At 53.1% G+C, this 27,894-nt stretch overlaps 2 protein-coding genes across 6 annotated transcripts in view; both read left to right on the top strand.

Annotated features, from left to right (window-relative positions):
- Positions 1–19,365, top strand: part of Abcc8 (ATP binding cassette subfamily C member 8) — a 70,313-nt gene extending 50,948 nt beyond the window's left edge. For 4 of the 5 annotated variants that reach the window (XM_026789080.1, XM_013353678.2, XM_005366746.3 and 1 more), the window contains exons 18-39: positions 144–182; positions 1,017–1,115; positions 1,939–2,023; positions 2,721–2,801; positions 4,188–4,325; positions 5,470–5,595; positions 6,415–6,514; positions 7,063–7,304; positions 7,398–7,564; positions 8,536–8,605; positions 9,069–9,226; positions 11,000–11,092; positions 14,264–14,366; positions 15,003–15,116; positions 15,381–15,501; positions 15,600–15,730; positions 16,679–16,757; positions 16,946–17,054; positions 17,268–17,371; positions 18,014–18,147; positions 18,400–18,462; positions 19,143–19,365. In XM_026789080.1, the coding sequence (XP_026644881.1) occupies positions 144–182; positions 1,017–1,115; positions 1,939–2,023; positions 2,721–2,801; positions 4,188–4,325; positions 5,470–5,595; positions 6,415–6,514; positions 7,063–7,304; positions 7,398–7,564; positions 8,536–8,605; positions 9,069–9,226; positions 11,000–11,092; positions 14,264–14,366; positions 15,003–15,116; positions 15,381–15,501; positions 15,600–15,730; positions 16,679–16,757; positions 16,946–17,054; positions 17,268–17,371; positions 18,014–18,147; positions 18,400–18,462; positions 19,143–19,280 (2,494 nt within the window). In that variant the 3' untranslated portion in view covers positions 19,281–19,365. The remainder of the gene's footprint in view (positions 1–143; positions 183–1,016; positions 1,116–1,938; positions 2,024–2,720; positions 2,802–4,187; positions 4,326–5,469; positions 5,596–6,414; positions 6,515–7,062; positions 7,305–7,397; positions 7,565–8,535; positions 8,606–9,068; positions 9,227–10,999; positions 11,093–14,263; positions 14,367–15,002; positions 15,117–15,380; positions 15,502–15,599; positions 15,731–16,678; positions 16,758–16,945; positions 17,055–17,267; positions 17,372–18,013; positions 18,148–18,399; positions 18,463–19,142) is intronic. The other variant, XM_026789082.1, reaches the window with a different exon arrangement.
- A 3,126-nt stretch (positions 19,366–22,491) lies between these two features.
- On the top strand, positions 22,492–25,991 carry Kcnj11 (potassium voltage-gated channel subfamily J member 11). The gene has a single exon (XM_005366744.2). It carries the CDS (start codon positions 23,338–23,340, stop codon positions 24,508–24,510), a length of 1,173 nt encoding a protein of 390 aa, XP_005366801.1. The 5' UTR covers positions 22,492–23,337; the 3' UTR covers positions 24,511–25,991.
- Positions 25,992–27,894: the final 1,903 nt, after the last annotated feature.

Here is a 27,894-nt window from a genome sequence, read left to right as displayed (position 1 = left end):
GTCAGGGAGTGAGGCTCGCCGACCTCACCACATCTAGGCCACATCTGCAGACTGGATGCCAGGGCCTGCAGAAGCACATGGTGGGGTTTGAAGGAGCTAAAATCTCCATGGTGGGGCTGACCTGTGTCTTTCTCCCACTGCAGCAGCCCAGAGCAGGAGACAGTGGCGGACTCTGATGTCAGGTACCTGTGCTGAGCATAAATGCCTGACCGGCAGGCTTCCTCAGAGGGTCCGGGAACTGTAGAGCCATTGTGACGGGAGCAGCTGGGTCCTGGAAAGAGCTCTGTGCTCCGCTGTGTTCCGGGAGTTGCCATACCTCTGTATATCACGCCTGTTTATTTTCAGCGGGAAGCGGGGCCTTGAAAACTACAGCACACGGAATGTGATTGCCCCGGCCCTGGTTCTGTAAAAATGTCCTTTGTGCAGAGTTCAGCAGCTGCTGAGGGATTAAAGAAGCTGGGTCAGGAATTGCTTGGTTGAGTGACAGTGTTGCGATGGGGCTGGTGGAAGCTAGGGTAGATGGGATGAAAGTCCTGTTCATAGCCACCCGAGGCTTAGACTAGGGCTTCCACTGGGCCTCAGAACACTGATTCATGTCTTGATGCAGTCTTGCCTGCAGAGGCTCTATCGGGTCTCCTCTGACTTGGGAGATTTTCCTCCCAAAGCCTATGTCACGGGGTACCTCCACCATTCTCCTTTCAGAAAGAGCCAAGTCCTGGGTCTCCCCGTATACCCATGTGAACACAGTGAGTTCCCAAGTTAAGAACTCAGACCCTCACGTGTGGCTGCATACGGGGTCCCTGGGATTAGAGGTACAAAGCGGGATTGGAGGAACTAGAGATCCTTTTGGAGGACTGAGGCCATCAGAAAGAGCATGACGTACAATGCAGTACCCATCACAGATTCCTGTCACCTGACCTGGCTATCTCAATGCCGAAGCCGTTGATTGGCCTGAGAGTTGCTCTGAGAATGAGCCCCCAGGGAAGAGCATAACCCTCACCACCAGTTTGTCCTAGGACCAGAGGCCCTGTGGCCTATGCATCTCAGAAACCATGGCTGCTAAACGCCACTGTGGAGGAGAACATCACCTTCGAGAGTCCCTTCAATAAGCAGCGGTAATAGCATCTGACAGAGGACTGGGAGGGCTGGGTGTGGCCTTGGCACTTGTGGGCATCCTAGAGTCCAGCCGCCACTATCTAGTCCGTCTGCAAAGGGTCCAGAGGTGCCTGGTTCCAGCAGCCCCTTCCCGTGTGTGAGAGGAGGGTGAGGACATTGCTGCTTTGTCTAGCTGTGGGAGTGGGGCTGAGCTAGGCATGGTTAACCTTGTAGCTCCCACTCTCCTGCGTGTGCTTATTCCTGGCAGTAATACTCTTATGCCCATTTTCTGGGCGAGGGAAGCAAGGTTCTGAAGCTTAAATACCTTCCCCAAGGCGAGCCAGTACATTACTGAAATGGGTGTCAAATCCAAAGCTACCTAAGGACATGTGTCACCAAGAAACTCTGAAGTCTCCCTGGGTGCTGGCTGGCTCCTGCTCAGACTAAGAGCTGGCCAGAAAAGGATGAGAAGTGCAGGCTAGGCAAATATTTGATCAACTATCATCATCATTACCACCTCCAAACAATCAGCAGCGGGTTTTCCCAGATGGTGCCCCAGCATGAGCTCTGGCTACAGCATTTCCCACTGCTCGGGGACCATAAGCCCCATCTCATCCCTCACTCAGCCTATTTGCTTCCATACGATTTCATCCTTCAAATATTTAACTTGCCCCAGGCTGTGTGAGCGCTGACCTTAGCTCTTTTATGCTCTCATGGTGTTTGCTTGCCCTAGGCAGGAAGTGCATTAAAGCCAACACTCACCGGGCACAGCAAGCCACAGACTAATGACCATGAAAGGATTCTGATCAGGCCAGTCAGCTAACCCCTGTCCTTACTCTCCAGGTACAAGATGGTCATTGAAGCTTGCTCCCTGCAGCCGGACATAGACATCCTGCCCCATGGAGACCAGACTCAGATTGGGGAACGGGTTAGTAGCAGATCCCACCCTGCTCCCTACCGTGCTCCCACTGTTCCCTGAGGTCCTTCTTAGGAAGAAGAATGGTGGAATTGGACAAAGGAAAGGCCTGAAGAACTTCAAGTAGTGTGAAATTGAGATAACTGTTGTGCTGTGTTATGTGTCTTCTCCTGGGGAGACATAAAGAAATCTCTGTTTACCCCAGATATGGCACCAACAACAGACCAAAAACCAGTTCCATCCAAGTCTGTCTTAGTGAACCTGTGAGTCTATTGGGGGTTAATTAAGGAAGTATGACTGTTTCAAAGGCAGCTGCATCATCCAAAGCCCACTCCAACATGGCTAATAACTCACAAAAGCTGCTTCCCTGCAGCAGCCTGCATAACTTACTGCAGAGTGGTTAGTTGGAGTCTCTCTTCTGCAGCAATTGCATTGCTTCTGCTGTTACAACCATTAATCGTGTAAGTTTCAGGAGCTTTCTGAACCTTGTGAGTTTTCCTTACTTCCTGAATACCATTAATGTTCCTTAGCTCCCCGAGTCTTATAAGCTTCCTTTCTCCATCCAGGAGAGAATGCTTTCGTTTGGAGAATATTTACACAGCACCCCGACTGATGTCTGGGGGTGACTCCATCTTCTCAAAGAGCTCCAAGTACACAGTGAGAACCTGAAGGGCTGAAACCATGATCTTTTCCTCTGCTTTGGTGACAGGGTATCAACTTGTCTGGTGGTCAGCGGCAGAGAATCAGTGTGGCCCGAGCCCTCTACCAGCACACCAATGTTGTCTTCTTGGTGAGTGCCCCAGCTGAAGCTCCCCTTGGACACACACATCTGACTGCCTGGTTCCCTAACACTCATCATCATTCATCCAACACCCCCTCCAATCAGGAACAAAATTCTCCTGCTAGATACACAGCGTTGTCTTATAGAGAAACCAAGGCAGGCAAGAACAGTGCAGATAGCCTATTATGGACTTCCCATTGAGCCTTCCAGTCACCTTGAGAGCAGGCAAGCCGTGGTTAGAGACTACGTATCTAAAGGACCAAAGAGCAGCCCCCACCATCAGAGTACAAACACCACTTCCCAGCTTGTGCTCAGGTTAGACATTGCTAATTAATTTCTGAGTTATTTCTCTAGAGAACTCATCTTGGCCTCAGAACCCTTCTCAACACAACACTCTAGGTGTCAAACATGAGACAAAACGTGTCCCCCCCCCCCCCGCCATGACTCATGTTCCTTGGTTGATACTGAAGACTCTTAATACCCAGCCCTTGACCTTGAAGATTTGAAGTTTGATTAGGCAGACAGACTCACATATGTGCAGGAAATATAGCCAGTTCTACGCTAAGCTGTGATGACCAGAGTGGTCAGGGAGGGCTTCCTGGAGAGAGCCTTGAAGACTCAATTAAGCAAAAAGGAAATGGGCATTCAGACAAAGCCTCAGCACAAGCAACCTCAGCTTTCTGACCCTGGCTTTATTCTGTGCCCCGACCCTCAACACACACAGCTCTCCTCCCCAGTGACGCTTCACCTAATTCTTAGACCTGACACACAGTCAGCAATTTACGAGGTTCTAGGTCATCCAAGGCCCCATCTGATATTTAAATGACCGTGCAGAAGAGCCCAGTGGCTACCTTCCTACATTTGTTAAGTTCATTGGTAACAGGGACAGCTCAGGATGTGAGATCCTGGGGACCTTGCAGGCAGGGGTGTACAGACTACCAGACCTGGCTCTGCACAGGGTTGTCCCTGGGACAGAGAGGATAGGACACAGGAGCAGGACTCGTGCTTAGGTGGATGCTGGATGGAAAGCGCTTCACGCAGAAGGCAGAGCAGCGTGTCACACAGAAAGGACAGCTCGGGCAATTGGGAAGGACAGATGAGAAGTGGGAATAAAAAGGGGGGCTGAGCAGACTGGAGAGACCTGGGGCACTGTCCTGAGGAGTTCAGGCATCGTAGGAGATGGGTATCCATGGATGCCGCAGAGGACCAGAAGCCGACTGATAATGTCTGTTTAAGGGTGGTAAGTAAGACACTGGAGCTCTCAAGAGGACAGGTGGGGATTTCAAAGCTAACCACAAAGCTAGCTGGTGTCAGTACCTAGATCAGCTTCGATAGGACTCTGGAGACTTCTGCTTACGTCCACCTGTTGTCCACACGCTGTATCATCTCTCTCAGGATGACCCTTTCTCAGCTTTGGATGTCCATCTGAGTGACCACCTGATGCAGGCTGGCATCCTTGAGCTGCTCCGGGATGACAAGAGGACAGTGGTCCTGGTGACTCACAAGCTACAGTACTTGCCTCATGCAGATTGGGTAGGGAACACAAGAGGACAGACTGTGGAGCAGTGTGTGTGTGCGCGTGTATGCATGCATGAATGTGTGATCTTCAACAGAACCAGTCCCAGCCCAGCAGCAATGGCTGATGGTCACAAAGCACAAGACACCAGCCCTGGGTGGTTTTGTATAGGCTAAGAAATACTTAATAGTCCAGAGACTTGGTGTCACCTATGCTGCAGACATTCCCTGCCTGGCTTGGCTGTGGATGATCCTGTTCCAGCCGACACCCTGGATCACTGGCCTTCAGGGATGGGTTGGGTAGAGCCTCAGTCAGATGCAGAATGCTGGAACAACAGTGGCAGCAGTCCTGCAGACAACATTCCCACAGAACATGGTGTTGTGACCCCCACACTGATCACTCCCCTCCCCGTTCTTCAGTAGGTAGGGCATAGTTATTCTCCATCTCATTGGGATTCACTTAATGCTAAGACAAAAGATAATTGACCACCTGCCTACTGCTGTGTCAAAACTTCTGTGGATAGCAGCCACACATCTGAGACCCTCTCTGAGCTTCAATTCAAGTCTGAGCCAAATAATTAATTAATTAATTTCTTTCAAAATAAACCTTCCTTGTGGAGTGAGAGCCCCCTCCTCTATGAAAAAGAGGAAACAATTTTAAAGCTATTAAAAAACAGGTTAAATGGCTTCAGAAAGCAAAGCACTGTGGTTGTATTGGAGAATAATCCTGAGTCCAGTAAAGCAAACATGGAGGTGTCTGCCCCATGAGGTCCTTGTGCACAGGACCTCAAGATGGGTGGGTGTCAGTTAAAGCTGGCTCTGTATGATGGTGACGTTCGTGCTTCAGATACAGTTTGCTGTACTTCAAAAGGGCACAGACACACTCACTTGGACTAACAAGCATGTTACCACAACTGATAGACTCTACATCAGGAACAGCTCGGGATAGCGTACAGTTGGCCTGCTCAGTGTCTGGAAACTGATGTTGGCTGGCAGGGGGTAGCCTGCCAGTCCTGGCCAAGGTACACTCGTTAGCTCTGCTGGGATACCCACTGAGAATGATGTTGGTGAGGGTGGGTTACCACACTGCACAGTACATCAAGATGGCCATCCCTCTGTCTCAGACTTCTCTAAGCTACCTATATTGTGGCTTCCTTGGCAGATCATTGCTATGAAGGACGGTACCATTCAGAGGGAGGGGACACTTAAGGACTTCCAGAGGTCTGAGTACCAGCTCTTTGAGCATTGGAAAACCCTCATGAATCGGCAAGACCAAGAACTGGAGAAGGTGAGAATATGGGGACCAGACAGCCATCCGTAAATAGAAGGTTCTACTAAATCTGAACTCAGAAGGCCCGCCTGCCCTCACCCCCCATGACGTCTCCAAAAAGACAGATGGAGGGTTGTCTTGAATTTGCTCTTCCAGGGCATAGCTGGCACCCGTGCAGGGACCCAGGACAGACTCAGGTGCACACAGATGTCCAGATACCACTTAGCTGAAAGACTCCTGGAAACCAGCTCAAACTATCTAAACAAAGCAAAGGGGGTGGGGTAAGGAATTGTTGGCTCACGAAACCAGAGAGTCCCAGGAGAGCTGTGGCTTCATTCGTCTCTGGTTTCTCTCTGTCTCTTTGCTCTACTGCACTCAGATCCGCCCCATTTTCACCGCAGCGGCACTGTGTCAGTAACCCTGGGCTTTCTCTGCCACCAGAGAGCATTTCTCACGGCTCAGCAGAACCTTCTTATTCATCCAGTCGTGGGCTCACCCTGTTAGGATGCTGGAATGTGAGGTTAGCCAGTCCACGGTCGTGTGCCCACCTGAGCTGCTTGCATCTCGGAGACTAAGAACAGGGCAGAATCAGGTGTGGTGGTGCATACCTATAGTAAAAGACTGGGGAGGATGAGGCAGGAGGATGGAGAATTCAAGGCTGATCTTGGCTACATAGACTCCTTCACACACACAGAAGAATATTCCCCTCTGAGATAGCAGGTGCTGTTGGTTGATAAAGAGAAGAAATAAACTCTGGCACTAATGTAGCTGGCCCCAACCTCTCCTTTCCCACAAGCACTCCCTGAAGACACTGGCCAGTGTCCATCTGTCTTTCAGGAGACAGTCCTGGAGAGGAAAGCCCCAGAGCCGTCTCAGGGCCTGCCCCGTGCCATGTCCTCCAAAGACGGCCTTCTACTGGATGAGGAAGAGGAGGAAGGTATGGACCACCAGCCTGGGAGTGCAGTGAACTCCCATGATGAGCTAGTTCCTTTTAATAACTGACAAGAAGCAACCTTCAGAAAGGTGTGTTGGGGCTGGAAGATCTAGGGATATAACCCGTCGTGACAGGAAAGGCGTGGTGACATGAATGAGGCTGGGGGTCACTCTGTGTCCACAATCAGGCAGCCGAGAGCCACGAATGTTCAGCTCACTTTCTCCTTTTTATTCAGTTTAGTACTGCAGCTCATGGACTGGCGCCACCCGTGGTGGGCAGGCCTTCCCAACTTCATTAGCCTGTTGTAGATAATCCCTCACAGCGTGCCAAGCAACTTGTCTTATAGGTGATTCTACTTGACAGTATTAGCCATCACACATGGAGAGACTAAGACCCAGGGTTCTAGGCATGGTCATGTAGCGTGGTTTGATGGCGCATCTTTCTTTTTTCTATATGCTTTCCCATCTCTAAGTGGGAATAAGAAGTCCCCTGGTTCACCTTCAGAGAGTTGGGATCTGTGAAGCTACAGGGTGGGTTCTTGTGCCCCACAGAGGAGGCCGCTGAGAGCGAGGAAGATGACGACTTATCCTCGGTGCTGCATCAGCGAGCTAAGATCCCGTGGCGAGCCTGCTCTAAGTACTTGTCCTCTGCCGGCGTTCTGCTCCTGTCCCTGCTTGTCTTCTCCCAGCTGCTCAAGCACATGGTCTTGGTGGCCATTGACTACTGGTTGGCCAAGTGGACTGACAGTGCCCTGGTTCTGAGCCCTGCTGCCAGGAACTGTTCCCTCAGCCAGGTATGACTGCAGCCCACAGCAGGGCTGGCAGAGAGGAAGAGGGGGGCCTGAGCCCACATACAACCCCAGGATACTCTCATCCCCCCACCCCAGGAATGTGCCCTGGACCAGTCTGTCTATGCCATGGTCTTCACCGTGCTCTGCAGCCTGGGTATCGTGCTGTGCCTTGTCACCTCTGTCACTGTGGAGTGGACAGGACTGAAAGTGGCCAAGAGGTTGCACCACAGTCTGCTCAACTGCATTATCCTGGCCCCCATGAGGTACTCCAGACCCGATAATACCAGGCCAGGTCACTATGCTTTGAGTCCCAAATCCCTCCTCTATAAGATGAACGCTGATGGCCTCTGTCACAGGCTTGTGGGGATGACTGTCCTTATGCAAGAAACAGAGAGAATTGACATTTACTCGGCAGACCCTGTGAACATTTTACATGATTGGCTCATCTGATGTTCACATCAGCCTTCAACATGGGCATCTGCAAACTTTGGGTAAAGGTTAACCCCCTTCCCTAGGTGATGTAATCTGCCCGTCTCAGCCCCCAAGTTCCTCTGCTTCCACTCTCCCCTCCCTCCGCAGCCTGCAGTTTCTGGCACTGGAAGCAGGATTAACTGTTCAAATTGCCCTCATGTGATGGAGCAGAGCTCAGAAAGTGCCAGGTGTCTAGAAGCTATAACATCACACCCGAACCACAGAGACAAACGTGTTACCTGGTCTCATGCCTTCCAGACCTCTGGGACCCTACTTCACAGCTGCCCCCCTGCCTGGCTACAACCGTACTTCCAACTTTGTTATCTCTCTGTGGCCCATGGACAGGGCAGCCTCGTTGACTTATTCTCTGTTTGCCCCCAATCTGAAGTTTAGAAACTCTCTGGTTGGGTTGGGCCAACTCCAGGACAGAGTGCTGACAGTCAGCATAGCTGCTCACTGTCAGCCAGTTGACAGGCTGTCCACGGGGACCTACGCTTCTGGGAGAGGACTCTGTGTCCCAAGGGATCAGCTGCCAAGTGAGTCAGACTGAGGAGGATATCCGTGATTACCTGTGAGGGAGGGAGGCTAAATGGAAGCCAACACCCTTTGAGTGGTGTAGGACTTCTCAAGGACACAGCCAGATATTTGTAGACCCACGAAGGCAACTGCTCCGAGGAAGCCAGACCTACAGATGCTCTAGGGACATTTAAATCATTCCATAAACAAACTAAGTCAGTAAAAAGTGGTTCTTCTTGCCTCCTAGGTTCTTTGAGACCACACCCCTGGGGAGCATCCTGAACAGGTTTTCATCTGACTGTAACACCATTGACCAGGTACCGACTATGCCATGATTTCCTTAGGACCCCAGGGGTTTTTCCTCTTGGATGCTGGTCTCTCTGCATAGATGATCAGAGTCCATGTAGAGAGCCCAGTGTCCCTTTGTGGGGATCCCAGTGTCCCTGTCTGACGGACACTGCCTTGGGATCTGGGGCCTCCCTTGAAAGCTTTGTAAGTCTGAAGGGAAACCAGGTCTTTTTGGCTTCTATCTAAGATTTCCCTGGCTCATTCAGGAAGGTTACAAGATATTCTGAATATTCACTTGAGTTCAGCCTATTTCCTTTGTTGACTTATCTCACTAGACTGTGAGAAAAACAGAGTCTTGATTCCTGCCCACAGAGAGCTTGCAGGGTAGCTGGGCAGATGCACTATGAGCCTGCCATAAAACGAAAGTCAAACATTGTGGCACGTAGTACTCCAAAGAGTCTAATACAGAAATGTCTCCCCTCACCTCCTCAGCACATCCCATCCACGCTGGAGTGTCTGAGCCGATCCACCCTGCTCTGTGTCTCTGCCCTGACTGTCATCTCCTATGTCACACCTGTGTTCCTCGTGGCCCTCTTACCCCTAGCTGTGGTGTGCTACTTCATCCAGAAGTACTTCCGAGTGGCATCCAGGTGACAGCAGCATTCTAGTCTGGTGGGTAGAGGTGTGGGAACAGGGATAGGAAGTCCTTTGTGATGGCAGTTTGGGACGCTTGCCAGAATCATCATCGTAAAAGTAATAGAGCAGTGCTTTCCCAAAATTGGAACTAGAAAGAGCCAATAGGAATGGAGGAAATGCCTCTCCTAGCTACCGTCGGTCAGCACACGCGCTACAGTTCATATCTCAGTTGTTTCCTTGGGAGATGTGGTCAGGAATGGAATTGCTTGGGCAGGGTAAATGCACATTTATGTCCTTCATTCATCTGTCCCAGTGGTCACCGTGAGGACTGTATGATCCCAGGAGCCACGCTGACTTAGGAACCAGGCTGGTCTCTATGGGAACCCCGATGGCCCCTGATGTGAGAGTGTGATGGACTAGGGCTCTTGCAGCTACTCTCGTGGGTCAGATCTGCCCTTGTGAGGTTAGGGCACGCCACACACACACACACACACACACACACACACACACACACACACACACACACACACTTCCTCCTCGAAGTATTCTAGAGTATTCTCTAGAGAGTTCTTCCTAAGAGTTATTCTGTGAAACTCACTGATTCAAAAACTTAGAATGAAAAACTAAAAGACCACAAGTACTTAAACCACCGATTACAACCATTATTAAATCAATATCCTGATTCATAATTCGCATGTTAGAAACAGTGAGGTAGAACAGAGATTAGGAATGGGTAGGGGTAGAGTACTTGCCTGCCATGCTCCAGGCACTGGGCTTCATGTGTATATATGTATGCATTCTATTTTGATCTATAACACGAGTTATCGGACTACATTCATTACAGCTCTGGGAAACCTTTGCTTTGGTCATATAAGCATGTAAGTATTTGTGATACAAAATGTACTTTTTTTTTAACTTCAGGTAATGTCCATAAAAGTTAAGTACCTTTTCCAAGTGTGTATAGTTGATAAGAAACAAGAGTCCAAATACTGCTTGGTAACAATAATCATTATGTTTAATTGCATTTTTTTTTTACTGTAATCGCCTGCTCATAAGAATCAGCACTGATATGAATGACTTTTTGTCTGAATGGCCTGGAGCTTCTGAGCACCCAGGGAGACATTCTGTGCTGGCGTTACCAAAATGACAGTGTCTTTCCAAACATTACACTTCACTGTTCACTTGAAGTATTTCCACACGCTGTAGCACAAGCTGCCCCACACAGTTCATTCCTCTGCCACGGAAGACATGCTCGCCCCGTTCCTGGTACCTGACTCTTGGAACAGTGTCTAGGGAAGCTGCTTCTTGTGTCCCAGCTGGCCTACTTGGCATATGAAGCATGGCTATAGGGAGCAGGAGGCCCCTTGTTGCCATGGAGACCTGTAGCCTCCTCTCCCCACCGAGGAACTATATATTTAGATCCTAGCCTAGGATGCCCTGAGGCCTGTAGTTCTTAGGAAACAAGGAATTGAGACCGTCAAATCTGGCCTTCCTGTTCCTTTGGCCAGCTGTCACCTACCCAGGGTGTCCACCTGTGAAATGGAACCAGATGGGAGGTGGACATTGCCCAAGGTGAAAGGACCTGGGCCTAGCGGGCTCTGTTGAAGCCCTTCACATAAGCATATTTGCTGTCCCCAGTTACGTGATGGGACCATCCCATCACTGTCTCTCTCAGCAAGGAGAAACTGAGGCTGAAGGCGATGAGGCCACCCAGCCCGGCAGCTGCAGCTGCCCTCCCGCTGAGGCTGAGCACACGCTGCCCTGCTAACCACTGCCATCTGTCGCAGGGATCTGCAGCAGCTGGATGACACCACACAGCTCCCGTTGCTCTCACACTTTGCTGAAACTGTGGAAGGACTCACCACCATCCGCGCCTTCAGGTACGAGCCCAGAGGCCCCCATGGAGGGGTGGACTGGAGTGGGGTTGGCCTCGGGGTCACAGGCTGTGAGACACAAATCAAAGGGCCCTACTTTGGACAGCCCAGGGTGTACCCATCTAAATCATGTCCTAGGCCTTGGGCAATGTCCATTTGCAAGGATGGGCCATGTGGGTTCCAGACCCTAGCCTTGCAGACAGCTGTGGGCCTCTGCGCTAAGGCAGGCATGGTTAACCAGCTTGGCACAGATGTGGCCTCACTGGAAAGGTCCCTACACCTGGAGCCAGCCCAGTGTGATTGTTCCTACTGCCCAGGTAGGGAAACTGAGGCACTGAGCAGTCACATGACCTCTCTGGGAAATGGCCCCACGAAGCCCAGATTTTAGCCTACTCACCCATCTGACACGGTGAGCTCACATGGCGGACAGTCCCCACAGGCCATGTGACTACTTCTCCACCAAAGGGAAGACTTTGGGAGCCCAGATAGGATGCGGCCAGGGAAGGATTCTTAGAGGAACAGTTATAGAAGCTGTGACTCAGGGGACAGGGAAAAGTTCACCCACACAGGGGAATTTTCTGAAAGTCAGTGTTTCTGGCGTGGCCTCACTACCCTGAGTGGTGGTGTTGGGCTGGGAGCAATCTCAAGCTCTCAGAGACTGGAAAAGACCCTGACTCCTCACAACCACAAAGTGGGTGAGTCTCCTGGAGCCCCTGTCCCTCCTCCCAGCCAGATCAGAGACCCTGACCCACATAGTTGGGCTCTCCTCTCCAAGCCTAACCCAGATGGTAACAACAGGTTATTTTAATGGCCATGTGACACCAAACCCTACTTTAGGAGCAACCCTACGGCTTAAGAGCTGAGGGCCCAAGACCTTCATCTCTCCTACTACCTGTAGGTCCATGGTCAGCCCTAGGGAGTGTGCCCTGGGCTTTGGCACAGGCCTTACTTGCTCCTGAGGCAAGTGGGCCTGTGGGAATTCACCCCTCAGATGTCATCTGGGGAAAGCAGAGCACAGCTGTGCCCTAGGCCAGGCTGCCTTCCCTGGACATCCCCTACCCCTCACAAGCCTGTCCATCTCCACCCAGAAGCTCCGAAGCCTGCCACAGGGCTCCAGACTTGGTTCCCAGCTGTCCTAGACTGCTTCACCTTTGGTCTAGCCTCTGTTCTAAGTTTTAAAATGTGTCTAGCTGCTCTTGGGCTGGGTCCTGGCACCACAGACTTGCTTGTCTAAATGGACTAGGCTTCTGAGCAGATTCCAGCACTGTCATTCAACCTCAGATCAAGCCGGGGCTCAGGCTGAGCCTTTGGTCAACCACGGACCTGCTGCCTAGTCCACCCCCTGCTCATCGTGGTGAATGATTCCTACATTTGAAAAGACTTTTAATCACTGCTCTATGTGGCTCATTTGCTGGCTTTAGCCCAGAAGTCTGCCCCAGTAGATGCTAACTAGCATTGTTGACTTCACACTGGTGGAGTGCCAAGGGCTAAATATTGCACACGAGTCACTAACAGTCATCCTTACAATAGTCATGTGGCATAGGTGTGAGTCTAAAACCCAGGCTTCTCATTGGTCATCATCAAATAAGCACTTCCTGGGCCTGCCATACAAAAGCAAAGTCTGATAGAAGTGGCTGAGAAGACCAGCCCAGCCCTCCTTCCGAGGAGGCAGATCTGTACAGAGTGGTGCGTCCCAACGTGAGGGGACTGGGACAGAAACAGCTGTTTCCACAGTGACCTACACTGGTCTCGGTGTGGCCCAGAGACCCTCAGTCCACGCTGAACATCAGTGTCCCCACGATGTTAGCCCAGGAAGAAACCGTGATCCTCGTGTGCTCCTGGCATTTGGTTGCCTGCCTGGGTTTGCACTATTGTAGAGCTCTTTCCCAGTCCTCAGGCATAACCATCAGCTGCCTCGAATTCCCTGTCATGTACATGGGCCCTCAAACCCCATACGCTCCTCACCCTACCCTGGGCACGCATGCACTCACATGCACATATCAACATGCACTTAACACAAACCTTTCTCGTGCCAAAGCTTCGCACTCACCTCAGACCTGTCACCCACGCACACATGTTCACCACTTGGTTGTGCAATGCACACTCCCTATACCTCAGGGATGCACTTTCTCATCCTCAGATCCATGTCCTCTGCCCAGAAATAATTGAGTAGAACAAATAGTATCAGGAATACGCATATGCCCAACAAGGTGTGGCGGCCCCCCTGAGTGCCCAAGTTTGGTTTTTCCCAGTTTAGTGTCAAGATGGCTTCTCATGGTCTCTTTGTTCATCATTAAACAAGTACTTCTAAGCATCTGAAGGAGGTGGCAGAGAAGCCCAGACCATCAGAGGAGGCAGGTCTGTGTACTATGATGCAGGACAAATGACCAGGCCTGGAGGTTGAGACAGAAAGCCCAGAGATCTTTGTCCAGAACAATTCTACCTGCCTGAGAGGGCCAGGCCTTATCAGAGGGTCAACTCACTTGTCTGTAATGTTTTCACGATAGTGCCAGGCTCCGAAGCTGCGCACACACACTGCCCTCCTCACACCTCCCCAGTCTGGTGAGCGAGCTGGATCGTGCTCAGCTAGAGGAGTGAGTGTTCCAGCAGACTCTGAGCAGCTAACAGGCTGCAGAGACAGGCTTATAGAGGTGCAGAGTGGCCATTGAGGGGTAGGGAGGAGTCAGGGTAGCCCCTGGGGTGGGGGAGAGGAGCCATGGAGGTTTCTCTGAGGAGTCAGGCCTGAGAGTTGAGAAGGGATCAGATTTTTAAAGAACAAGAGAAAAAGCTTCCAGATGATGGAAGAAGCATGAGTCAAGGGCTTGGGGGTGAGAGATGTTGCCATGAATCCCGAGCAGGCTTGGGACCCTGCTGCATCGTGGTGGCAGGAGATAAGGCTGATTATAACTGGCCCTGACAAGGACGTGGTTCTTTATCCTGGATACCATTGATGTTCTCAGTGGGGACACATTTTGTGACTTTGAAAGAATAAGCTGTCTCCCCATAGAGAGAAATACAGGACACCTGTGGGCCAGAAGCAGAAGAGAGGTGGACAGAGGGGCAGGGACCACTTGTGACCTAAGAGCAGGCCTGTTTGGGGGCTGCTGAGAGCCCTCTGTAAGTGACAAGAGTGCCCACCTGGACACCTCCCACCGTCACATCTTGCTCACCCTCCAGGTACGAGGCCCGGTTCCAGCAGAAGCTTCTAGAATATACAGACTCCAACAACATTGCCTCCCTCTTCCTCACGGCAGCCAACAGGTGGCTGGAAGTCCGCATGGCAAGTGCCATCCCACCCTGGGGCCTGGACAGGGTCTGGTAGGAACGTGGGGCTGGAGCAGGGGGAACATAGATGCAGACAGAAGAGGGGCTGACTGATAGTGGGGACCGAGGGCCCTCCTGTTCTCCAGCCCTGGCAGCCCTCCACATCTAACCTGCATCTCCACCCATAGACCCCACAAGTGTTCTAGGAACAAGGAAAGTGGGCATGTTCAGGATGTAGACATTAAGGACAGTGGAGGTGTTGGGACTGGGGATGCAGCTCAGCTGGGGAGTGCTTGCCTCTCCCACCATGTTTGTAATCCCAGCACTCTGGGGTTAGCAGTAAAGACTACGAAGTTTAGTAGTCTGGGCTATGAGATCCTGTCCGAAGTGGGTAGCGGGCAAATGTATGCCTTCAGAGGCCATTGCTACACACACGTGAAGGCTTATTGGAGCCGGTGGTGAGACACGCTTCCTTAGGAAGCAGGGTACACAACCTTGGAATGAACATTACCTCCTAGGCCTCAGCTTCCGCCAGCCCCTTGTGTGTCTGCTGTGGGAGTGTGGGGCTGGGCTCAGGCTGGTTGAGCTACTCTCTGCCCCAAGGTGAGGCTCTGACCCACAACAGCCCGGGCCAGCCGCTGTCCTTTCTCAGGAGTACATCGGAGCTTGTGTGGTGCTCATTGCGGCTGCCACCTCCATCTCCAACTCCCTCCACAGGGAGCTCTCTGCTGGCCTGGTAGGCTTGGGCCTCACCTATGCCTTGATGGTGAGTGGCGGTGGGCGGGGGAGGGAGGAGTCAGGTGCCCTCCTGGGAACCCAGGGCGCTGCCCTCCACTGAGATAGGGGGGAGACGGTGACACCCACCTAGGCTTTGCTGAATGACGGATGAAGAGCCTCTCATGGCTCCAGGGTGCCCCTGCCCAGGCAGTGTCCAGTGGCTCCTAGTCCTCCTCAGAGTAAGCAGAGTCATCCAGGAGGTCAAGAGGAAAGTGGTGACCACCGAGCCATTGTGACAAGCTCGCCTGCATAGGTCTCTAACTACCTCAACTGGATGGTGAGGAACCTGGCGGACATGGAGATTCAGTTGGGGGCTGTGAAGCGTATCCATGCACTTCTGAAAACTGAGGCAGAGAGCTACGAGGGGCTCCTGGGTGAGAACCTGTAGAGGGTGTTCCCAGAGTGGGGAGGTGGCCTTTCGGGGTTCTAGGAGGGGCCTACGTCTGGTGGCTGACCCCAGCCTGGCCCTCAGCACCATCGTTGATCCCCAAGAACTGGCCAGACCAAGGGAAGATCCAAATTCAAAACCTGAGTGTGCGCTATGACAGCTCCCTGAAGCCCGTGCTGAAGCACGTCAATGCCCTCATCTCTCCAGGACAGAAGGTCAGCTGGGTGGGACCCCCTCTTCCTACCCTCAGACCCCACCCATCACAGAGGCAGACATCTCAGACTCCCTTAGTTTAGGGGGCCTCTTCTCTACAGGGGATCCATAACTCTCCCTTGAGCCTCAGAGCAGAGGCTGAGAGAGAGGCAGCCAGCGCCCAGCACTCTGAGTCCTATCCTCATTCAGCCCGTCTCTGCCCTCGTCTCTCTGTCCCTCTTGGTATCCTTTTGCCTTACTGTCATTGCCTTGGGCAGTATCTCTACCCCTGCCTATCTCTTCCCCTTTGGCCCTTCTGTGTCACTATCTTGGTCTCTGTACCAGTACTTTATGTAAGTTCTCTTAGGACCTGAGAAGCAGGAAGCAGAAGGATCAGGCATGGCCCGACTGCAGGTGGAGAAGCCAATCCATCCCCACACATCACACTCACCATCCCACATCGTCCTGCCGTACACATGCACATGGGAGCACGCCAGGGCCTGCACCGCTACCAAACAAGATGCAGGTCTCCCCTGCAGACTCATTCCTAGACCTGCACAACTAGCCATCTCTACCTGTACTCTACTCTTGGGTTCCCGAGAAAGCCCCCTCTGAACCACCATAGGAAGCAAGCTCAACCCTGGCTCCAGCCTGGCCAAAGAAAAGCTGGTCAGAAAACCAAGACAAGAGGAGATGCTGTAACCTCCATACCAGCACACCCCCCAGGATCACAACACTGTGACTTCCTCCACCTATACATGCCCAGGGCCACAGTGCTGTGACCTCCCCCATACCCACATACCCCAATACTCCAGGGCCACAGCGCTGTGACCTCCCACACCTTTGCACCCCCCCCAGGGTCACAGCGCTGTGACCTCCCACACCCGTGAATCCCCAGGGTCACAGTGCTGTGACCTCCCACACACGTGCATCCCCAGGGTCACAGGGTGCTCCTGCTTCTCTGCTTCCAGATTGGGATCTGCGGCCGCACAGGCAGCGGGAAGTCCTCCTTTTCTCTGGCCTTTTTCCGAATGGTGGATATGTTTGAAGGTGATTTGTGTGTTAGCTGCCACAAGTGTGCCCACAGTCACCAGGCAAGACCTCAGTCCTGGCCTCTAGTTGGGATGTCAGAGGAAGCCCCATGACAGTCATTGCCTTTCGGGATCCTCGCTGGGATCTGTGTCCCAGCATCACTCCTACCCTGGTGGCACATGACCTATGACATCATCACCATACAGGGCGCATCATCATTGATGGCATTGACATCGCCAAGCTGCCACTGCACACACTACGCTCACGCCTGTCCATCATTCTGCAGGACCCGGTCCTCTTCAGTGGCACCATCAGGTGAGAGCTCCGGGCCGGCCTTGCCATCTGAGCACAGATGGGGAGTCTCCAGCAGGCCTCCTTCTCGGCCTCCTTCATTAGGCTTAAGCAAGCGCTTTTGGGTCCCCCACAGAAGCTCACTGCCAGCTCCTCAGTGCACCCCTCCTGCACTAGGTTGTTCTGGGGATGAAGGCAGAACCCTGCTCCCTGAAGGCTCCATGTGCCTCCCCACAGATTCAACCTGGACCCCGAGAAGAAGTGCTCAGATAGCACACTGTGGGAGGCTCTGGAGATCGCCCAGCTGAAGCTGGTGGTGAAGGCGCTGCCAGGAGGCCTGGGTGACTGCTCCTTGCGCAGATGGGTTTGCGGGGGAAACTTCACACCCATGGCTAAGATGAGCCCCCAGTTTGGAGCCCTGAATCTAGCTAAGAACTCAGTGACCATGTAGCCCCACCTTTCAGCATACTGGGTTCAAAGGTTAAACAATTTGCCTCTGGTCACATAACTCACCTAGCTCAGAGTATAGCACGGGACATTCAGGGTCCCTGGGGGATAGATAGCAAATCCGCCATATCACAGTGTATCTTTAGTCCTGCTTTGCCTGTCCACCTGCCCTGAGGAGGAGTCACAGTGGACACAGATAAAAGACAGACATCATACAACCTATTGGGAGGATGCTGCTCCAGTTCAGGACCAGTCAGAGCCATGGTGTAGGTACCGTGGGGCTAGACAAGCTTTGGCATCGCTGGTTCAACCTTCTGGCCCAGGCTTCAGGATTGCCCAGGGCCAGCAGTGCACTGCCCCAGGATGGCCACTGCACTTGTATCATGCAGGTGACAGCCCTGTCGTATCGGCTGCATCATCCCTGCACATACCCTGACACAGCCGCATCCGTGGGCCCTGTACATGTGCTCCTTACATCTCACAAGTCATGGGGCTACTCTATTCACAGCAGAACTAACCTGGTTCTGCCTCTCCAGATGCCATCATCACGGAAGGAGGGGAGAATTTTAGCCAAGGCCAGAGGCAGCTGTTCTGCCTGGCTAGGGCCTTTGTGAGGAAGACCAGCATCTTTATCATGGATGAAGCAACTGCCTCCATCGACATGGCTACGGTTGGTCCTGGGGTGGCATGTTAGGGAGCAGCTGGCATAGACTGGTCCCTAGTCTAAAATTGACATTTAATTCATATCAAGGGGTATGTGGCGAAAGTAAGTCCAGCCCTTGAGTGTTGAGAACCTGGTCATCCCTCTGGGACTAGAGCCAGAGAGAAGATGGGCATAGAACTAGGAGCTGGGGTGAATCACAACCATCCCAGATGCCATCCACGAGCAGATGAGTCACTTGCTACTACCTCCACCTGACAGGAAAACATCCTCCAGAAAGTGGTGATGACAGCCTTCGCAGACCGCACTGTGGTCACCATTGCGGTAAGGGGCCATTGTATGTGGCGGAAAGCTCGCCTTTGGGACTGTCACCAGTGGACTCATTCCTGTAGGCAGGGAAAGACCCTAGAGTCCTCAGGACAGGGAGTCCAGAGAGCTGGCAGAAGGGCACAGCAGAATTTGGGGTGTCTAGAGATTTACACTTTTACTTGCCTCAGGCCTTGTCCCTATTTCTCTGGATTCCAAGAGAGACTGTTGCCTAAAGCCCTGTGAGCTAGGCTGGGGGCTGCTTCTCCTTGAGAGTGAGAGCCTGGAGTGGGAGTCTGTAACTCTTGAAGATGGGGTGGGGGCCGAGCTAAGGTTTTATGGAGGAGAGAAGGGTAGAGGGTTTAGATCACAGCCACCCCAGGTTAGAAGCACCGCCTCAGGCGGGAGACAGACAGGCTGGGTAGAGTGCTTTCCTGGCAGCTGAGAAGCCTGGGGTTCAGTCCCCAGCACTGCAGAAACGGGGCGTGGTGCTAACACTGTGATCCCAGAACTCAGGAATAGAGAACAAAAGTTCAAGCTCACCCTTGGCTACATAGTTAGCCTCAGGTCTGTCAGAGCTACATGAGAAAAGAAGTGGGGGCGGGGCAGAGGCTTAGTGGCCTCCTCCGGGCTGGGGGAGGACAGGGTTCCTCTGCTGTCCCGCCCACCACACACACCAACTCTTCCTGTTCACCCAGCATCGTGTGCACACCATCCTAAGTGCAGACCTGGTGATGGTCCTGAAGAGGGGTGCCATCCTGGAGTTTGACAAGCCAGAGACACTTCTCAACCAAAAGGACAGCATATTTGCCTCCTTTGTCCGTGCAGACAAGTGACTTGCTGGTGCCAAAGTGCCACCCCACGTCCCACTCGCTTGCCTAGGATTTCTAAGTGTAAATCATTTGTAAATAAATTAATTATTTGCTACTGGAGGCCTTGGCTCTGTGGAAGGGGCAACGGGTACCCCATGGGTACAAGAAATCAGGCTGCCTTTGGAACAGAGCAGATTTGAAGATGCCATGTGAACAGAGGCAAAACCATGTTTCTGATCTGTATCAGGCAGTTCCAGCTGCTGTAACAAAATGCCACAGTCTGGGTGGCTTTTCGCAGGAAAAAATGTACCTCTCCCTTTCCTGGAGGCTGAGAGTCAAGACCAAGGTGCTTTGGTTTCTCCTGGGACGTTGTTCCTCGAAGTCACTAGTCAGACTGGATTAGCTCCTACCACAACCTCACTGAACCTTCATTATCTCCTCAAGGCCCCAAATGAATGTAACTGGGAGCAGTATCCTAATTTAGGGATGGAATTCAGTCCACAGCAAGGGGGGTAACGACTCAGTGGCAGCCCTATCAGATAAAGGAGCAGGTCGCCATCCAACTGGGACTCTGCGCTGCCCACATGGGTTATAATGGTGGGGTCTCGCACCCAGCATCTCCTCTAACAGGAACTCAACTTGGCTTAAACAAGAACTTGAATTCACTGTGGTTACGTGACTGGAGGAATGCTTTCCAGGTCTGTGACATCAAGATGGTGCCTCCATTTCTGAATCCTATTTCCCTTGTGTCTGATGACAGACGGCCAGTAGTAGCTTGAGCTTACACTCTGTCCTGGAGCCATCAGGAGGAAAATGAGGTGTTCTTTCCCAACACTCCAGTGAAGCCCTGGACCCGAATCTCAGGGCCTCGCCTGGTCATGCCCTCACCCCCACCCAGTCATTTGGTAGAGTTCTGGAATAACTCTGCTTGCTGAGCCAGGATCTCAAGCCACTATCTCCACCTCTCTCTTCCCCCCACAAGCATTCAAAAGTGGGAGAAGGGTGGTCCCTGAGCCATCGCTGTACAAGTCAGCCAGGTGGTGGCTCAAAGATGCCAGGGACTAGACACCAGGAGACCAAAACAACAGCTTGTCCCAACCCTGTTGGCACCAAGAAATGGCAGGTGCTCATTTACATACATTTGTTATAATTTGCATCCCGCCTGCATATTGCCTCATTGACTTATGAGACCCTGGGGTTGCCGACCTAGGTCTTCATCTCTCAGGACTGCAGGAGGGCCAGAGCTCTACAACATAAGGAAAGTTCATCAGTCACCAGAGGGAGCCCGGCAGGGCTGAAGTGCCCAGAGCCTGGGGAACTCAGTCAGGGAGAGCTCAGCCTGGCAGGCTGCCTGGGAAAGGCAGGATTCGTGCTGGGTGTAAGAGGTAAGAAATTAAGATAATCAGAAAGACAGTGGAGAGAGGCGGGGATCATGAAGAAGTGACAGCGGAAGTAGGCTTGCCAAGTGGTTCATGTGGGGTGTGGTGGGATAAGGCGATAGGGAGACATCAAAGACCCTTAATCCTAGGGCCATGCGTGTGAGATAGGCTTCTGGGGGAAAGATCTGGACAAGTACAGTGTTTGGGGATATGGTTGTGAGCAACTGGGAATCAGAGGAGGCTGAGCCCTTTGGGCAGCCTGCTATCTCCTGGGGCAGGGATTAGCAAAGGGCATAAGGAAGGGCAGGGCCTGCCTTGCCAGCCCTAAGATGCCTCTGTGGGACCAGCAGTTCCTTCCACTCGGGACTTCCAGGAGCAGACACAGGAAGGGTTAAGGAGCTCTGCTCTGCCAGGGAAGGACTCACACCCCAAGGAAGCCGCAGAGGAATAGCATGCCCAAGGCCATCCTGGTTCAAATCCTTCCGCGATGATCTAATTAATGGCCCACCAGCTCAGACTTCTATCTTTCCACCATGTAGGCCATATCATATCCGGTCACTATGATCAGAACAGACTCTTGCATATGCCCATCAAAGCCTGCTCCTGCTCCACCCTATCCTGGCACTACCTACTGGGCCAAGCAAACCTACCTGTGATTCCTCCTTTCCCTCAGGGACTTCTGAAAGTTGGCTAAAGTTGCCGGAGTTCTCCAAGGGTCCTTTTTTGATGGCTAAACGTTGAAGTGGCCTCAGATTTCCCGTGTAACTGTGTCCTTGGACTTCCTAGTCTCTACTCAACTTGTTTGATGTTCTCTGCCTTGGGTATAATGCCCAGTTAGTATAGTATTTATCTCACTCTTTGTAACAGGGGCCACTCAACCTATAGGTGGATTTGGAAAGAAAGACAACTCTCTCTCTCTCTCTCTGAACGACCCCAACTCAATATGAAAATGTTCTGTATTGTTCTGAATTCCCAGTACCACTGTTACTCTAGCCCCTGCCTCAAGTCCTCACGCAAGTCACAGAGGGGGCTGGGTTTGTCTAAAAGGATCTGAATCCCAGAACAGGCCTTTGCATTACAGGTGACCCAACAACCTTCAGGGAGCGCTCTACAGTGACACCCGCAAGAGAAACAGAACCACTTTTCTTGACAATAACCTCAGTCACCCCCTCTGTGCTCCAGCTCTTTAGACCCAGATTCCCCTACCACCCATGGTTAAAGGGGAAGAAATCAGGCTGAAGCCGTACAGAGTACAAAGCAAATGCGGCAGAATCAGTCCTCTTAGAATTCAGGGGTGGTAGCCACTGCCCTGCCATCCTAGTACTCTGGCAGTGGAGGCAAGAGGATCAGAAGTTCAAGGTTATCCTCTGCTAGATAGCAAGTGTGAAGTCACCTTGGCTACTAGAAATCCTGTCTCAAATAGGTGAACAGACAAATAAACAAACATTTGTAGCATCAAGAATAACTCTCAAATGGAAGAATAGTTAGTTGAGGAGTCCCGAGGCTATTGTTTTATCTCATCCCAGCCTCAGGGTTGAATCAGTCACTCTCACTGCCTTCTTTCCCCGGGAATCAAGTGCTGTGTGAGAGACAGGTAAGAGCCAACTGCGGCCTGGGGAAAATAGAAGTCGGGGCTCCAGGAACTACTGAGCCAAACTAAGAGAATTTCGCAAAAGGAACGTCTTTAGAAGAAAGCGCGATAGACTGGCTGAGGATGGCAGCAGGCGAGGGTGGGGCAAGAATCCTCTGTGGGCGGGGCTTGTGCCAAGGCCCGCCCTAGTCCTCCTCTCGGGAGCCGATCTGGCGCCCCCTGGCGGCGGAGTCTGCACTTGCTCTTGGGAGCCCCCAGAGCGCAGCCTCCCACCCCCACCTCGCATGGGTCGGCGCCCGAAGACCGGCTCGCAGACAGACACAAGCCCGGGAAGCCGGCCGGGAGTGAGCACCGGAGTGGGAGGGGGCAGGGAGGTGGCCGCGGCTTGAGCAGCAGGAGCAGGTGCGGCAGCGACAGGCGGGGCGGGGACGGAGCGGCGGAGACCTCGGGCGGGCGGCAGGGCAGCAGGGAGGCCGCCACACGGAGCCAGTGGGGGCCTGGGCGGTGGAGGGCGAGGGGATCCCGAGCGCAGCTGGTGGCGGGGTGACTCGAAGGGCGCGGGATCCCAAGGAGACAGAGAGGACGAGAGCTAGAGAGGATCGGGAGAGCGGCGGGGGCGCTAGGGGAGAGGTAGTGTGGAAAATCGGGGGACACACCTGGAGGGGAGACTGGGTCAAGAAGTGAAGCTGGAGTCTGGAGGGGACAGAGTGGGTGAGACCAGAGAACAGCGGGGGATCGAGTGAGGGCTGGTGAACTGGGAGACCCGGAGGTGATAAGTTCTGAGGTGGTTTGAGAAGAAAGGCTGGGCCAGGGAAAGGGAATTCAGGGGAGGTTCAGGGGTGGTGGTAGGTAGCTTAGCGGGCATCCAGGGCCAGGTAGGCGCAGGCTGGTTTGGGGGGTTCAGTAAGCAAGGAGCAGGTGGAGCCGGCATTTGAAGCTGGTGTAACGAGAAGCAGGACCTAGCTGGGGGCATTTCAGGCGAGAGGGTGGTACAAGCTTAGGATAGCCCAAGGAGGAGAGAGCCCAAAGAGGGGACCACACAAAGAGACCATAGACCAGGTCAGTGCAGTACCCCTCATGGGGGAAGCCCCTTCCTGGGGCCAACGGAGCCATGCTGTCCCGAAAGGGCATTATCCCTGAGGAATATGTGCTGACCCGGCTGGCAGAGGACCCTACAGAGCCCAGGTACCGTGCTCGGGAGAGGAGGGCCCGCTTCGTGTCCAAGAAAGGCAACTGCAACGTCGCCCACAAGAACATTCGAGAGCAGGGCCGCTTCCTGCAGGATGTGTTCACCACACTGGTGGACCTCAAATGGCCCCACACGCTGCTCATATTCACCATGTCCTTCCTGTGCAGCTGGCTGCTCTTCGCCATGGTCTGGTGGCTCATTGCCTTCTCCCACGGTGACCTGGCCCCCGGAGAGGGCACCAGTGTGCCCTGCGTCACAAGCATCCACTCCTTTTCATCCGCCTTCCTCTTCTCCATCGAGGTCCAGGTGACTATTGGTTTCGGTGGGCGCATGGTGACAGAGGAATGTCCTCTGGCCATCCTTATTCTCATTGTGCAGAATATCGTAGGGCTAATGATCAACGCCATCATGCTGGGCTGCATCTTCATGAAGACGGCTCAGGCCCATCGGAGAGCAGAAACCCTCATCTTCAGCAAGCATGCTGTGATCACCCTGCGCCATGGCCGCCTCTGCTTCATGCTTCGCGTGGGAGATCTCCGAAAGAGCATGATCATCAGCGCCACCATCCACATGCAGGTGGTGCGCAAGACCACCAGCCCTGAGGGTGAGGTCGTGCCTCTCCACCAGGTGGACATCCCCATGGAGAATGGCGTGGGTGGCAACAGCATCTTCCTGGTGGCCCCGCTCATCATCTACCACGTCATCGACTCCAACAGCCCTCTCTACGACCTGGCTCCTAGTGACCTGCACCACCACCAAGACCTGGAGATCATTGTCATTCTGGAAGGCGTGGTAGAAACTACAGGCATTACCACCCAGGCCCGCACCTCCTACCTAGCTGACGAGATTCTATGGGGGCAGCGCTTTGTTCCCATTGTGGCCGAGGAGGACGGCCGATATTCTGTGGACTACTCCAAATTTGGTAACACCGTTAAAGTGCCCACACCACTCTGCACAGCTCGCCAACTTGATGAGGACCGCAGTCTGCTGGATGCCCTGACTCTCGCCTCGGCACGAGGGCCTCTGCGCAAGCGCAGTGTGGCTGTGGCGAAGGCCAAGCCCAAGTTTAGCATCTCTCCGGATTCCCTGTCCTAAATTGCAGTCCCTCGGGCCCCCACTCACTTATGTGGGCACATGGAGAGTAAAGTATGGTATGTAGAGTGGACGGGGTGCGAGCCCCTTGGCCAGGTGAGGGTCTGCTGTGTGACAAGACCCTCCTGGGCTCAGCCTCCCTGCCGCTGTGTGCCCAGGGTGGTACAAGGCAGTTGTCACTATGCTATTTCTGGCCCCAGCAGGAGCCTGTACCGGGTTATTTTTGTTCCTGCTCCTCCCAGCTCAGAACAGGCTTTACCCCTGTCTTTCTCCCCAACATTGGGGAGGCTATAGAAGGTTCAGGGCTCCTAAAGTTAAGGTCTCAAAGCCACTCTTGACCCTTCACGACAGGTACTGGGGGAAAGCCACCCCCAAGTTGGGTGTCTACTGTTGTTTCTGTAGCCACTAAGAAATACCTGGCCAGGCCCCAGCCCTATTCATGCCTTGTAAAAGAGGTGGTTGAAGAATCCTGCCAGTCTTTGGAGGAGGCCAGTGTGAGAGCGTGAGAGCTGAGGGGCTCACACAGGCAGGGCAGGACGGTTGCCCAGGCTGGCCTCCATAGGGCACACTGCTGCCAGAAGGGGACAAAGCAGGGGGAAAATGACTGGAGATCTTGTGTCCCACCTACTGCCTCATTTTGTTCCCACCCCGAGAGGCTGGGAAGTGGGGTGCTCAGAAGGGTCCTGTGCCTGCCATACAAGATGCAGTCCAGGCACACTCTGCTCCTGGCTCCCCACGGGTAGCTGTGAGTCACGGCTTCTGGAGGATGCCGGTGGATAGGGATGGCTTATCTCACTTGCTAGAAAAAGAAGTACTGGAAAGTTCAGCGGGGAGGGAAGAGAGCTTCCCGAGGCAAGGCTCTTGGCTTGACCTGAGCCTGGGTTCTCAGAGCAGGGTCATGTGTCCTTGCCCAGAACTCTACTGCCTCATTCTCAATAAAGCCTCCGGCCTGCGGCCTGAACTCGGGGCTTTTCTTGTGGTAAGGCAGAGGGCATGCTGCTGGAAAAAAGAGGGCCCTGCCAGCGTCTGCCACCCGACATGGCCCTGGCAGGGAGGCCCGGAAAGCAGGTTCTTCTTCCCTGACCTCGGGAGGGCTTCATCCTCCCACCTCAGGCTCCTCCTCCCACCAACTCAGTCTGTCTGGCCACCTTAGCCGGTTGACCTCCACCAGACACCATAAGTGAGGGCCTGGCCTCCCTCCTGAGACTCTGCTGGGGGCGGAAGTACCCTCAGGGAGGGGCAGAGAGGTGTGGGCTAATCAGTGTGTGGTTCAGCTCAAATCCTGAATCCCGGCGTAGGACTCTGTTCTCAGTTGTCTCATCCATGTTAATGGTCCCTACCTCAGTGAGTTGACTCGGAGCAGGTGGACAAGCACATGTAACACGCTTCAGAAGTGCCGATTCATAACAAGTATTCAATAAATGCTAACTCTTGTGATTGCTGCTGAGCTAGCCACGTGATGAGAAAGCTCACTAAAAGTATGTTACGGCAAAAAGGTGTTTTTTTCCACTGCCTCTCGGTGATGCGTTGCTCTGCCTGGTGCCCCTCCCAGTTCATATCTGGACTGCAGGGCTGGTGTCCTTGTCTCTGCCCCCCTCGCTGATGTCCGCCTGCTTGTCACCTGCTCCATAGCCGCCAAAGTGGGTTGAGTTGTGATCTTCACTACTGTGTGGGATATTTTGCAGCTCCCTATCTCCTCATCAAGGATGGTCTCCTCTGCTGATAGTCATAAAAACCCCAGGCCAATGGTTCGTCTTGACCAGCCCTGGAGAGAGCTCCCTTCTCTCCTCTGTGACGTGGGCCATCTTCTTTGCCTGTGTTTAAGGGTCTTCCTCCCCATCCCTAAACGTATGTCCTCTCCAGGTCAGTGCCATGTCGGCGTCTGGAACTAAGTAGATGATCAGTGAGAGAATGAACTGTGGGTGGATGGGCTGTGCACATGACCGCAACCCAGGGCTACAGGTAGAGCCACGCTAAAGATGGCTGCCCCTAGACAGGGAGGAGCTGCCTCGGAATACTTCGGAGGCAGGGATGGCGAGCCAGGAAGTTGCTGCTACCAATCTGACCTCTGAACTATCCTCTCCTGGCCCTCTTCCTTCACACACAGTCCCCAGTGCTGATTCCACCTCAGCAGAACTAGCTTTTCCAGTTTACAGAGAAAGGGTTAAAAAAAAGCCCCCTCAGGGCTGGGATCTATAAATCAGGTGTAGTCTCCGCCTGGGACTCTAGTCTAGTTATGCCTAAAGCCACAGGGAGGAGCTAGAGTCACTTGCAAAATCTGCTGAATAGCAGCAGCCTAGGTGGCCCTTCCAAATATCCTTCTTTCCATCTCCCTGATAAGACAGCCTGAAGCCGGTAGAAATGAGGTTACGGTGCCACCTGCTGGCTACAGAGAAGACCTACATAAAACAAGAAAATACGGACTGCTGGAATTGATTTCCACTATCAGAGATCCCAAGCCTGAAAGTTTAGCTCAGAGAGAAACGAGAAAATTCAAGTCTTGAAGAGGTAGCCAGTCAGTATTGCTAGTTAAGAATAAGAGGGGAAATGTGCTCAGGGAAGCCTGGAACTCCCTTATTTGGGAGTGGTAGCAGGACCACTCTGTTAAGTGACAGTCATGCCCAAAGTACCCACGCCAGCACAGGGTCCTCACTGGTCTACGCTCCACTTGCGTGGACACCCGTCCATCTCTCTTGCCTTTAAGTCCACTGTGTGAGAAGTCGAGCAGCGATAGTGCAGCCTGGGGCGGGACACACAGCAGCGCTTGGTCCCCAGCTCAGCATGCGAGTGCCATTTCCAGAGCACGAGGTCTGAGTTGCACAGGGGAGGAGAGCCACGCTGCTCTCTTCTCCTCGGGGAGTGTCTGTTGGTCTGGAAATGAACAGGCAAAGTAAACCGGAAACCCATTCGGGTCTGACACCTGGGGATGGGCATCTCCAGGGGGTGTCCCTTCTGAGATGACACCCAAGCTTACACAGCACCCTCTCTTCCCCTGCAGGTGGCCTCTTTACAGATTTGTCATTCATCTGGGTTCCTTCCTGACGTCTTCCCTGGGCAGTTTCTTGTCAACAGGGGGAGGCATCCCTGTCTCCCCACAGGTCTCAGTGTCCCCTTCCAAAGTCTTAAAATCGTACAGCTTGAGTTATCAATGAATGCAGGTGACTGAGAAAGACGACGGGAATTCTGCATGCGCCATGTCCTCACATCCCCAGACTGCTGTGGGTCTGAAGAACGACAGGTCTATTCCTGCTCCAAAGGAGAGCGGAAGAGGAAGGACAGTAAGAGCAGAGCCAGAGACCAGGGCAGGGATCTAGACTGGCAGCCTCTCTCCCGGGCCCACCTGCCTGGGGCACTGCATCCGCTCACAGGAAGGGAAATGGGTCCTGG

This window comes from Microtus ochrogaster, unplaced genomic scaffold, assembly GCF_000317375.1.
Source record: "Microtus ochrogaster isolate Prairie Vole_2 unplaced genomic scaffold, MicOch1.0 UNK14, whole genome shotgun sequence".
Lineage (NCBI taxonomy): Eukaryota > Metazoa > Chordata > Mammalia > Rodentia > Cricetidae > Microtus > Microtus ochrogaster.
Note: the sequence above shows the minus strand (reverse complement) of the source record. Positions and strands in the feature narration are given on the sequence as shown.

Excerpts from the sequence above, each read along its gene's own strand:
- Kcnj11 (XM_005366744.2), top strand. The coding sequence starts at position 23,338 with ATGCTGTCCCGAAAGGGCATTATCCCTGAGGAATATGTGCTGACCCGG.